Below are 12309 nucleotides of genomic sequence, written 5' to 3'. Positions count from 1 at the left end.
TCGGACATGTCCTTAAATGTCTGCTGAGCAACCTCAGAGCAATTTGGTGTGTCCCCTCTTTTGGGTGGAACCAACAGAATGATGTAATTGAAGGGAATGCTTCTCTGTCTACACCGTTTTCTAGGACCCTCCTGCTTTGAGCTTTCTGTGGGTTAAATCAAAACACTCTTGGGAGCCTTAAAGGAGCACTGAGTTCTTACCCAGCTTCCCGGCAAAGGGTGGGAGAGGGGAGCCAGCCTTGTGCAGGTCAGACACGGGGCCGCCGGGCTCAGGACTGTCTGTGCAGTGTCAGCAAGCTGTGCACATGTGCAGCTCTAGTTCTGCGTGTGGCTCTTGGTGGTACTGACACCTGATGCATTCATTCATGCTCTTCTTGTGGTTTGCTTGGCCACGCTTCACCCTTCTTGGTTGGGACTCAAAGTCAAATAAGATTATATGACAACAGTAATTCTTAGGCAGCCACCAGTGAGCACTGGCTAAAGAGAAACACTTGCATACCAGCCTGCTGGATTGTCAGCCCTTAGAGCTCTATGGTCTGGTGGCCGGAGAGGCCCTGCCCTGACAAAGAGAAGAGGCCTGTCTTTCTGTCACCTGTGTGTCACTCTGCTGACCAGCATGCTCATGTGCTTTACACGGGCATTTAGGGGCTGCAGCACCATCTGACAGAAACAGAAGGTTGTCTTGGTAGGGGTGTTGACTCCCAAGTCAGTGGGGAACCCTCTGAGTCAGTAAAACACCCACTCCCAGAAAAGAGAGTATTGTCAAGCAGGTTGGTCTTTATTGGAATGTTGGTCATTCCCTCGTGACAGTGACGGGTCTGACTGCCCTCTTCTGTCAGCGTCGAGTAAGGGAAGGACTGTTAGGGGAAAGTCAGGTGGCCTGGGGCCTGGTGCCAGGCCCCCCCCACTTCCCTCTCTGACCTTGGACAGTCATGAACCCTCTCTGACCCTCAGTTTTATCATCTGTAATTTGAGTTCAGAAGTTAGGGGTAAATAATTTCCAAGACCTTCCCAGTTCTAACTCTAAGACTAGTTGCCCTGTCCGTGAAATAGGGGTAGTGGTACCTATTGCACAGGGTTGTTTAGGAAACTCGTGTAACTCAGCTCACATTTCCAGAGAGCTACTGTATGTCAGGCACTATACTAGCCTCTTTCACCTAAGTTTATATCATAAAACAGATGTGACACGTGACAGGACCCGTAGTAGGCACGCCATAGATGTGACTTTGGTTCTGGCCCCAGCCATCCTCCTCCACACTCTTGTTTGCATTTTAGATCACCGCCTTTATTGAATGTTTGCTGAATTGTTGTTGTTGTGTTTTTTATTGATAAAACAGCTTGATTGAGATACTTTACTGCTTAGTTTTGCAGTTAGATCCTATAATGGGAGACGAAAATATATTCTAGTGATAAAGTTCCTCTTGGAAGCTCTGATAAAACAGTTGCATCCTGGAAGAGAGCACAAATTCCCTAGCTGCAGTATAAGACATGCAGATGAAAAGCTTCCCTAAAGCCCATGGCCCATCCCAGCTGAGTCCTGGCTCCCCACTTTTGCAAAGCATGGGCTCTCCTCCACCACAGTCCACCATCCCCTCTAGTCTTCTTCATACCTGGGGGTGTTTCCAATGACCATCATGCTTGTGCTGTTGATTTTCTATTGATGCATTTAAGAGGAAAGTTTTTTGGTACGTGAATGTCGGAAAGGGAAAAACGAAAGATGGTCCTAGAGAGTCAAGTGTTTCAAGGAAAATGTGAGAGTGTGCTTTTTTGTGGAAGATAACATGTACATACATTGTGTTTGTGTTGAAGGAAGGCAGTGTGAGACACTGTTAGTAGCCGAGCCAGCCTGGCCGATTAGGAGAGGTGGTGGTGGAGGTCTGTCGGCAGGAGACATCTTTCTCCTTCTGGTAATATGTGTGCTGGGAGTGTCCTGGGTTGGAGACACTCGGCACTGGGCCCTGATGTACAGTCTTCCTTCTGTATCTGTCGGGGTTGGTTCCAGGACCCCCTGTGAATACCAAAATCTGAGGATGCTCGAGTCCCTTACATAAAGTGGTGTAGTATTTGCATGTAACCTACGCAATCCCCCATATACTTTAAATCATCTCTAGATTGCTTATAATGTCTGATACAATGTAAATGCCATGTAGACTTCCCTGGTGGTCCAGTGGTTAAGACTTTGCCTTCCAGTGCAGGGGGGTGCAGGTTCGATCCCTGGTCGGGGAGCCAAGATCCCACATGCCTCGCGGACCAAAAACAACCCCAAAAAACATGAACAACAGAAGCAATATTGTAATAAATTCAGTAAAGACTTTTAAAAAAATGGTCCACATCACTGTAAATGCTATGTAAATCACACAGCAAGTCCAAGTTTTGCTTTTTGGAACTTTTTGGAATTTTATTTTTGGAATATTTTTGATCCGGGTTGGCAGAACCTGTGGATCCTGAGGGCCGACTGTAACTTCATTGTTTGACGAAACGTGCTCTCCAGTCACTGTGCCTTTGTTTCCCCTTTTTGCAGATGAGTTGCCCTTCAAATGTCCTATAAAAAGATGCCACACTCATCAAAGATGAGTGTGTAACCCTCGCCTTTGCGATAGCCCTTTCTTAAGGGGGGTGTGGAACCCCTGCTAGCACAGCCTTGGGTTGTGGAGACCCTGCTGCTGTGCTTCAGGGCACGTCAGCCACTCCTTGTTACTGCACAGGGTCTCCTTCCCTTCTGTGATGGGGGATGGTTTATAGTATGTGACGGGATAATTTATATTATTTTCCCCAGACCAAAAAGCAAGAAACTTTGAAAACTAGAATTTTAAACCTTAAAAAAAGTCTTTTTTTTTTTTAAAGGAGAAGCCCCTCTAGCTGGCCTTTAAGTTGGCCAACTGAGAAGTTGTTTGAGAAAGGTCAGTGTTCTTGTGCCGTAAAAAGTGAAATGCTGTTTATGTCAGAGAGTGTTCTGCCTATGCTTTCCTCTAAGAGTTTTATAGTGTCCAGTCTTACATTTAGGTCTTTAATCCATTGGAGTTTATTTTTGTGTGTGGTGTTACGGTGTGTTCTAATTTCATTGGTTTTTTTTTTTTTGCAGTCATTTGTCTGTGCTTTTATTTTATTTTTTTTAATGGACTAGATTGAGAATCTGCTTTATTTTTTTTGTGGTTTTTTTAAAATACAGCAGGTTCTTATTAGTTATCTATTTTTTTAATAGCATCTTGCTTTATATTGATTTTCTTTATAATTTTCTTTTTTTGAAATTTATTTATTTTTATACAGCAGGTTCTTATTAGTTATCTATTTTATACATATTAGTGTATGTATGTCAATCCCAATCTCCCAATTCATCCCACCACCACCCCCACCACCCCCTGCTTTCCCCCCTTGGTGTCCATACGTTTGTTCTCTACATCTGTGTCTCTATTTCTGCCTTGCACACCAGTTCATCTGTACCATTTTTCTAGATTCCACATATATGTGTTAATATACGATATTTGTTTTTCTCTTTCTGACTTACTTCACTCTGTATGACAGTCTCTAGGTCCATCCACGTCTCTACAGATGACCCCGTTTCATTCCTTTTTATGGCTGAGTAATATTCCATTGTCTGTATGTACCACATCTTCTTTATCCATTCATCTATCGATGGACATTTAGGTTGCTTCCATGACTTGGCTATTGTAAATAGTGCTGCAGTGAACATTGGGGTGCATGTCTTTTTGAATTATGGTTTTCTCTGGGTATATATATGGCCAGTAGTGGGATTGCTGGGGTGTGTTCTAATTTCATTCTTTTACATGTAGCTGTCCAGTTTTCCCAGCACCACTTATTAAAGAGACTGTCTTTTCTCCATTGTATATTCTTGCATCCTTTGTCATAGATTAAGTGACCACAGATACATGAGTTTATCTCTGTACTTTCTATCCTGTTCCATTGATCTATAAATCACAACAAGATCTTTTTCAATCCACCTACTAGAGTAATGAAAATAAACAAATGGGACCTGATTAAACTTAAAAGCTTTTGCACAGCAAAGGAAACCATAAACAAAACGAAAAGACAACACTTAGAATGGGAAAAAATATTTGCAAATGAAGCAACCGACAAGGGATTAATCTCCAAAATATACAAACAGTTCATGCAGCTCAATATCAAAAAAAACCCAACCCAGTCAAAAAATGGGTGGAAGATCTAAGTAGACATTTCTCCAAAGAAGACATACAGATGGTTAAAAAGCACATGAAAAGATGCTCAACATCACTGATTATTAGAGAATTGCAAATGAAAACTACAATGAGGTATCACCTCACACGGGTCAGAATGACCATCATCAAAAAAATCCACAAACAATAAATGCTCAGGAGGGTGTGGGGAAAAGGGAACCCTCCTACATTGTTGGTGGGAATGTACACTGGTACAGCCACTATGGAGAACAGTATGGAGGTTGCTTAAAAAACTAAAAATAGACCTACCATATGATCCAGCAATCCCACTCCTGGGCATATATCCAGAGGAAACCTTAATTCAAAAAGATACATGCACCCCAATGTTCATTGCAGCACTATTCACAATAGCCAGCACATGGAAGCAACCTAAATGCCCATCAACAGAGGAATGGATAAAGATGATGTGGTACATATATACCATGGAATATTACTCAGCCATAAAAAGGATGAGATAATGCCATTTGCAGCAACATGGATGGACCTAGAGATTGTCATACTGAGTGAAGTCAGACAGAGAAAGACAAATATGATATCACTTATATGTGGAATCTAAAAAAAGGCTACAAATGAACTTATCTACAAAACAGAAATAGAGTTACAGATGTAAAAAATACACTTATGGTTATGGGGTGGGGGAGTAAGGGGCGGGGAGGGATAAATTGGAAGATTGGGACTGACACATACACACTGCTATATATAAAGTAGATAACTAATAAGGACCTACTGTATAGCACAGGGAACTCTACTCAATACTCTGTAATGGCCTATATGGGAAAAGAATCTAAAAAAGAGTGGGTATACATATATGTATGACTGATTTACTTTGCGGTGCACCTGAAACTAACACAACATTGTAAATCAACTATACCACAACAAAAATTAAAAAAAAAAAAAAAAAAAGTGAAGTGCTTTCCTGGGCTGAGCACACGAAGGGTCTTCCTTCAGCCTCTGGTAGCCACCACCTAGCACACCAGCTGCTTTCACCTCACTCTTCTCTCCTCTTCCCAAATTACTAGTTTCTTCTCCCTTCCCTTCTCCTTTCTTCCCACTTGCCCCTGATTTCAGGCAGATTGTAGTATTGCCTTTTGAGCAGGCAGGAACCCCCCAATCTGGTCGTAAGGAACCACTCCCCTTCCTGCGCTGTGACCAGGCCCTTGTGGTTGTAGTTAGCATTAGGCCGTTTTGTGTACATTTATCCACGAGGTGGTGCTGTAGGAAAGCCGGTAAGTCTTGCCTGTCTCTTTAAATATTTGCCTGTCATGCCTTTGGCACCCCACTTTACCGAGGTCTTAAAAAATTAAATTGGGTTTAAGTCAGTATGGATTTTTTAAATTAATAATTTAATATTTTATATAGTCAAAAGAAGATGGTACTGCTTTTTTAAGGAGATTTTATAATAATAAGAATGCCTTGAACTACATTTATCATGTGTATACATGTATCCTGCCTTCCCCAAGTCTACTAGTGTAACCTTAAAACTTCTTTTGGATCATGTTGGTTTTCTTCTGTTTTCATTTTAATTCCCAGTCAATGGAAAAGTAAAGCTTTTCACTTGAGGGGAAAAGATTGTAGTTCATGTTTATGTCAGATGTTTCTTGTTAAGGATTCAGGTGTTTCTTCACAGTTTTTTGCTTATTTTGAGTGTCTGTGATGCATCCTGTTTTTCCTTAGTCTTTGTTCACTTGGAGTTTCATCTCGTGACCGACGTTGTTGCCTCCTTTTGTTTCTCACATACCGTGTGAATTAAATAATGCAAGTAGCCAGGAGAAATTTTGCTCCCTAAAATTAAGGAAGGATCGGTAAAGACTGCGTAGGCTTTTGGAACAGGTAACTTTTGAATTTAAAATTTCAAAATTTAAATGAAACAGGTCACTTGATTTCAGCCTCTTGTGTGAAGCTGTGTCTTTTCTCTGACTTCCTCTAGGGTCAGGAAAGGACAGGATCTGGGCAGTAAGCAGTCACCTTGTGTGTTGCACCTGAGAGGAGTCCTGACTGTTTCCAAAGATGGGACTCATTCCAATACTCCACTGTCTTTCTCTCCACAGACACACAATCTTTGCCAGCAACACTTCCTCTTTGCAGATCACAAGCATAGCCAATGCCACCACCAGACAGGACCGATTTGCTGGGCTCCATTTCTTCAACCCAGTGCCCCTGATGAAACTTGTGGAGGTCAGTGGGTGTCTGCTTGTGTGTACGTGCTTTTGCTCTGCCAGCTCTCAGCCCTGCTTCTGTGAGTTGCACCCTCCCTGCCACTGGGGATTGCACTGGATAGATTTTAGTGGCAGGGTGGAAGGTTGTCCTTGTGCTTGGATTTCTCTGGCCAGACTCTCCTTTCAGAGCCAAAGGAAGAAACAGCACCTAATATCTAGGAAGGCCCCTGTGCTTTGTTTCTTTGCCGCCCTGTGTTCTGACCAGTGATGTCCAGGAGGGCTGTTAACTTTGTGGAATGTCACTTACTTGTTAGTGCCATAGCTGATGGGCAGTGCAGAGAGAGGCATCAGACTGGGAAGGCCGCACTAAAGACCACTAGCTTGATGAGACCACGGAGGGGAGAGCCACCCATGTTCATATTGTCTTGTCCAGGTCAGTTTGTCTAGGCTGGATGTGGAATTCTATTAGAAGCCTGGTTTCCCACAGGAGCCGCTGTAATATACCCTGACCACTGTTCCTGGGGTGAATTCAGCCCCAGGTAACAGGGCCTTGATATTGTCACCAGGGGAGGCACAGCTCCTGTGTGTTGTGATCAGAGCTATTAAAGCAGCTAGTGGGAAGCAGCTGCATAGCACAGGGAGATCAGCTCGGTGCTTTGTGACCACCTAGAGGGGTGGGATACGGTGGGTGGGAGGGAGACGCAAGAGGGAGGGGATATGGGGATATATGTATATGTATAGCTGATTCACTTTGTTATACAGCAGAAACTAGCACACCATTGTAAAGCAATTATACTCAATAAAGGTGTTGAAAAAAAAATTAAAAAGCAGCTTCCAGTAGCCTTGAACCTCCTGACCTCAAACCTGGGAGGTGGAGGAAAGTGGCCAGGGAGGGCTGCCAGCGATCCTGTTTGGGCTGCTTCTGCTTGCTTGCTTGGAGTCTTAGGTACCAGGGAGATGGAGTCACTGTAGATAATTTGCACCTGAAATGTGGCAACTTGCCTTTAATAGGGGGGCTAATTACAGGGTCTGAGGAGCAGCTGCTATTAAAGTAGCATTTGTACTGAGGCTGAGGAGTTACTGCCATGCGCGAAGCGTGGGGCTGTGGATCCAGGCAGGCCTCCGGAGACCGGCCAGGGCTCCCTGGGCGCGTGTCGGGGTCTTTTTCTCTGCTGCTGCCTTCTCCTCCAGGCCCCTTCCCCTCCCGTGTCCCCTCCCCCCACAACATAAGCATTAGCATCTAGTTTAAGGGTGACTACGTTTTCTTACAGTTCTCTTTCAAGGACAGCTCTGACCCATCTTGCGATAGGAATTATCTGTTCCACTAACGTTGCTTCTTAGTTTCTTCCAATTTACTGCCAATCCCTAAGGCTGTTTTTGAAGAATTTAAGGAATGAAAGGGAGGGGCACAGGGAATAGAAGAAACAGCATTTCTCCTTATGCAGAAAAGAGCAAGGAAGTGGAATGGAATTTTCAGCATTTCAGTACTTAGGGACTAGTTACTTTTTTGGTTACCATATCATGCACATAATGTGTTTCAAAGATAAAGACACATTTTGTAGATTTACTTCAAACTCTTAATACTGTTTTCAACTGCATTTATCTGATAATGTCCATCTGTGTCTTTAGAAATATGGCACGTTGATTGTTAACAGTTAATGCTTGGCGAGTGTTAACATTTTCTAGAAAGTGTTTTCCAAAAGTGCTCTTCTTTATGCAACTTTCATTTTTAACTTGAGCATTCATGTATGTGTTGCTGGTGGTAAGCACCACAATGAACCATAAGTTGAGTGGCTCTTCTTTACTTGGGGCTGGGCTCAATTTATATGTGTATATGTATATTTTTTCAGACCCTGTGTTGGAACAGAATATATGTAGCACATTGCTACTTGTTGAATGAATGAGTAAATATGCATCCCTCCTGTTAAAAAAAAAAAACCTATAGTATTGACTCCTTTAAGCCAACAAATTATTTTTTTAAAACTTCATAATTAGCAGCCCTTGTCCTAGCTCAATCTATACGGTTCTGATGGAGGTGATTTTATACCTTCTTGAATAATTCTCGTATTGCTGTTTGATTTGTGATACCTGCAGAGCAGTTTCTGGCCCATCTCATCCCATTCCTCAGCCCCATCTTCATGGTGCTTTTTTCTCTTTCCACTCATTTACTTCCCTTAGTGCCATAACGTAGCCCCACACCCCAAGCTGTGATCACATTAAAACATGAATGATAATGATTCTCTTCATTTATATAGAGCTTTTCATCCTGCACAGACACTAGCTCATTACACCATATAGCCCTCTTAAAAGAGGGAGGATGTGTCAAGTATCACCATCTCAATTTCATATAAGAAAGGTGAGGCACGGAGGGTTGATTTGACTTGCCTAGGCTCATATAAAGGGTCTGATGTAGAAGCCAAGCCTGTTTGCTTTGACTCTGGTTGAAGTTCCTTAACTGGCATTTAAATTATATATTTAATTTCTATATTTTTTTAAGTTTAAATTCATCTGGGTCTCTCTCCATTTGCTGAAATCTAATTGCTGACAACGCCTGAGAGTGGACTGCCAGGTGTGGCCCTTGGTGCTGACTTCTGTAGAGCCCAGCAGCCCACTGTGAGCGGGGTAGCAGTCATACTCTGGCAGTGCACCTCATAGAGAAGGTCAGCAGGACGGCCAGGAGCCTTCCTGAGGCGCCTGGCAGCTGGCAGGCCCCAGCCATTGGCTGGTGTTCGCTGGTTATGGAAGCCTTCCTCTGGGATGAACCTGTCCTGAGGCAAAGGGAGCTGTTGGGCTTTGGGGCATCTGTGTGGGAGAGGGCAGAGAAATGGGGGGATTACTCATCACAGAGTCCACAGGACCTGGGCGACCTGAGTGCACCTCTGTTCCTGAGGCTCCTTCTCATCTGTACGCTAAGAGAAGGTGTGACTTCATGCAGAGTACCGTAAGGGCAGTTGTTACACTCTAGTAGACTTCCAGTTACCTCCCTGAAATACTTAACAGTAGCAAGTAAAACCCTAATAAAAGCCAGCATTTACTGAGCACTTCAGCCCTCGTAGGAGCTGCCCTTAATGCTTTACTTCCTAATCTACTTCCATTCTCACCCTAACTCCTTGAGGTAGGTAGAGTGATTTCAGTGTCATTTCAGTTTCAAGAAACATTCCCAGGGTCACAGAACCAGTAAGTGGTGTGATTGGTATTTGAACCCCGGTCTGTCTCAGTGACAAAACCTGTAGAACTCCCCTGCGTGTGCGCACACACACACACACTTATATGTTTTTTTTTTTAATTTATTTATTTTGTTTATTTATTTATTATTTTTGGCTGCTTTGGGTCTTCATTGCTGTGTGCGGGCTTTCTATAGTTGCGGCGAGCGGGGGCTACTCTTCGTTGCGGTGCGTGGGCTTCTCATTGCGGTGGCTTCTCTTGTTGCGGAGCACGAGCTCTAGGCCTGTGGGCTTCAGCAGTTGCAGCACGTGGGCTCAGTCGTTGTGGCTCACGGGCTCTAGAGCACAGGCTCAGCAGTTGTGTGGCACACGGGCTTAGTTGCTCCGTGGCATGTGGGATCTTCCCGGACCAGGGCTCGAACCCGTGTCCCCTGCCTTGGCAGGCGGATTCTTAACCACTGCGCCACCAGGGAAGTCCCCACATTTATATTTTAAGCCTTGATTATTTTGTGTGTTCTGCAGTAGTCCACTATCTTAAAGTGGACTTTTTGTTTCTGGCCTGAAATCCTTCTAATCTGAAACTAAAATTATTTTTGCCACCTGTGTGGCAATATTTGATCAGTGTTTCCTTGAACTGTTCTATTGAGATTGTTTGCTGACTTTCTGGTTATAATTCTTCTCTGCTCTGCGTTTCCAGGTCATTAAAACACCAATGACCAGCCAGAAGACCTTTGAATCTCTGGTAGACTTCAGCAAAACCCTGGGAAAGCATCCTGTTGCTTGCAAGGTAGAGTATGGATAGCTTGGTAAGGGGGTGATTTTTCTCAGAATCTGATTTATTCCAGGTAGGATTCTTCCATAGTAGGATGATGTGGGACGTGGGCCACTTTTGCTGCAGGCCTGTTCGCAGGCTGTAATGAGCAAGTTGCATCTAGCAGGGAAACCGGACTCCTAAGCCGTGCTCAAGGCCATCAGGTGGATAGTCTGCGATCCAAATGCAGCCACGGCTTCAGCTCAGTTGAAAACTCGGATTTCTCTCTGGGTCTTGACTTTTGTCTCTTGATGAGTGGTTGTGTTTCCATCAGTGGTTTTTGTTACCCCATCAGCTTCAGCTTCTTCTGGGCCCTGAGGAACCAGAACCCTGTGTGTCAGGCACAGCCTGGTGGACATGAATCCCGAACAGAAAACTGGGGCTTCCCTTTTGGAAAGAACACTGCAGGTGATTAGGGAAATGGTGTGAGAGAGGTAGAGCCCACCTCAACCAAGGTAGCAAAAAACGAAGGTGTTTCTCAGTGGAATGTTGCTTATGATTTTGTTTGTGTTGTTTTGTTTTTCAGTAAGAAGTGTGGTGGGTGGAAAGCTTGCCTCTGGCCTTTTTCCCCTGTCTTGAGATACCTGGTATTATATGTAAAGTTATCCCCAGCTGCTGTCACCTACTTTGTTTTGATTACCTTCAGTCTCTACATTTGCTGTAGTTCCTCTTCAGTTCCCCCCAAATTTAGGGACTGCACTTCTGCATGACTTGGCCGTTTTTCTGGAAGGACAATTGTGTTACAGAATTCCATTACAAATTTTTATAAATATGTTATCTACTTTTTTGACCATAATATTTTTTATTTTTTAAAAAGATTTTTTATACAATTTTAAAAGGTTACTTTCCATTTACAGTTACTACAAAATATTGGCTATATTCCCCGTATTGTACAATACATCCTTGAGCCTACCTGATACCCAGTAGTTTGTATCTCCCATTCTCCCACCCCTGTATTTCCCTGTCCCCACCCCATGGTAACCACTAGTTTGTTCTCTATTCCTGTGAGTCTGCTTCTTTTTTGTTCTATTTACTGGTTTGTTGTATTTTTTAGATTCCACATATAAGTGATATCATACAGTATTTGTCTTTCTCTGTCTGACTTCACGTAGCATAATGCCCTCCAAGTCCATCCATGTTGCTGCAAATGGCAAAATTTCATTCTTTTTTATGGCTGAGCCGTATTCCATTGTATATATATCATGTCTGCTTAAGCCAGTTGTCTGTTATGGGCACTTGGGTTGTTTCCATGTCATGGTTATTGTAAATAGTGCTGCTCTGAATATTGGGGTGCATGTATGTTTTCGAATTAGTGTTTTTGCTTTTTCGGATATATATCCAGGAGTGGAATTGCTGGTTGACCATAATCTTTTAAATACCATTGTGGTTCTTCTCATACCATAGTTTTGCTTTCTAAAATAGTCTCAAGTCTGAACTCACAGTATTGTATTAACCCATGAAAACTCAGATTTTTCATGAATCATCCGAATCAGTCATCTGTCGATGTGGACCCCAGTAGTCTTCCACATGCCATTCCCCCCGGTGGAGGTCTGTAGTGTTATATTAGGGAATCTCATTTTTTAACACTCATTTTTTTTGGTCTAGTCTTATGGTTTTAAATATTTTGGATTAAAAAAAAATCACATTAATAACCAGAGGGTATGGTTGCACTTTTTCTTACCAGTTGATGCTTTGTTTGTGGCAGAAAGTAGTCATAGTGTTAGAAAGGACATCAGCCTGCAGCACATCAAAAGCCAGGTATGAAAATGGAGGTGTTGGAACAAGCCAGGGATGGTCTTCAGCAGCACAGTCATTAATTCATGCAGAGTGATGATTCGTTCTTCCATCAGACTGGCCATGGCAGATGCAGGCCTGGGAACTCTGGTCTCATAAAATTGCCCTTGTTACATCATTGCAGAACTCTCTTCTTAGGTGATACCTTAGGGCTTTGGGGGAGTCTTTCAGGGT

General features: G+C 43.2%; 1 protein-coding gene across 1 annotated transcript in view; it reads left to right on the top strand.

The window, feature by feature from the left end:
* The window catches only part of HADH (hydroxyacyl-CoA dehydrogenase), a 48405-nt gene that overhangs the window by 25982 nt on the left and 10114 nt on the right, over positions 1 to 12309 (top strand). Inside the window, exons 4-5 of the mRNA XM_061191179.1 lie at positions 6259 to 6385; positions 10228 to 10317. Of these exons, the coding sequence (XP_061047162.1) occupies positions 6259 to 6385; positions 10228 to 10317 (217 nt within the window). The remainder of the gene's footprint in view (positions 1 to 6258; positions 6386 to 10227; positions 10318 to 12309) is intronic.

This window comes from Eubalaena glacialis, chromosome 5, assembly GCF_028564815.1.
Source record: "Eubalaena glacialis isolate mEubGla1 chromosome 5, mEubGla1.1.hap2.+ XY, whole genome shotgun sequence".
Lineage (NCBI taxonomy): Eukaryota > Metazoa > Chordata > Mammalia > Artiodactyla > Balaenidae > Eubalaena > Eubalaena glacialis.
The sequence above is the reverse complement of the archived record's forward strand: the minus strand, read 5'-3'. Positions and strand labels throughout refer to the sequence as shown.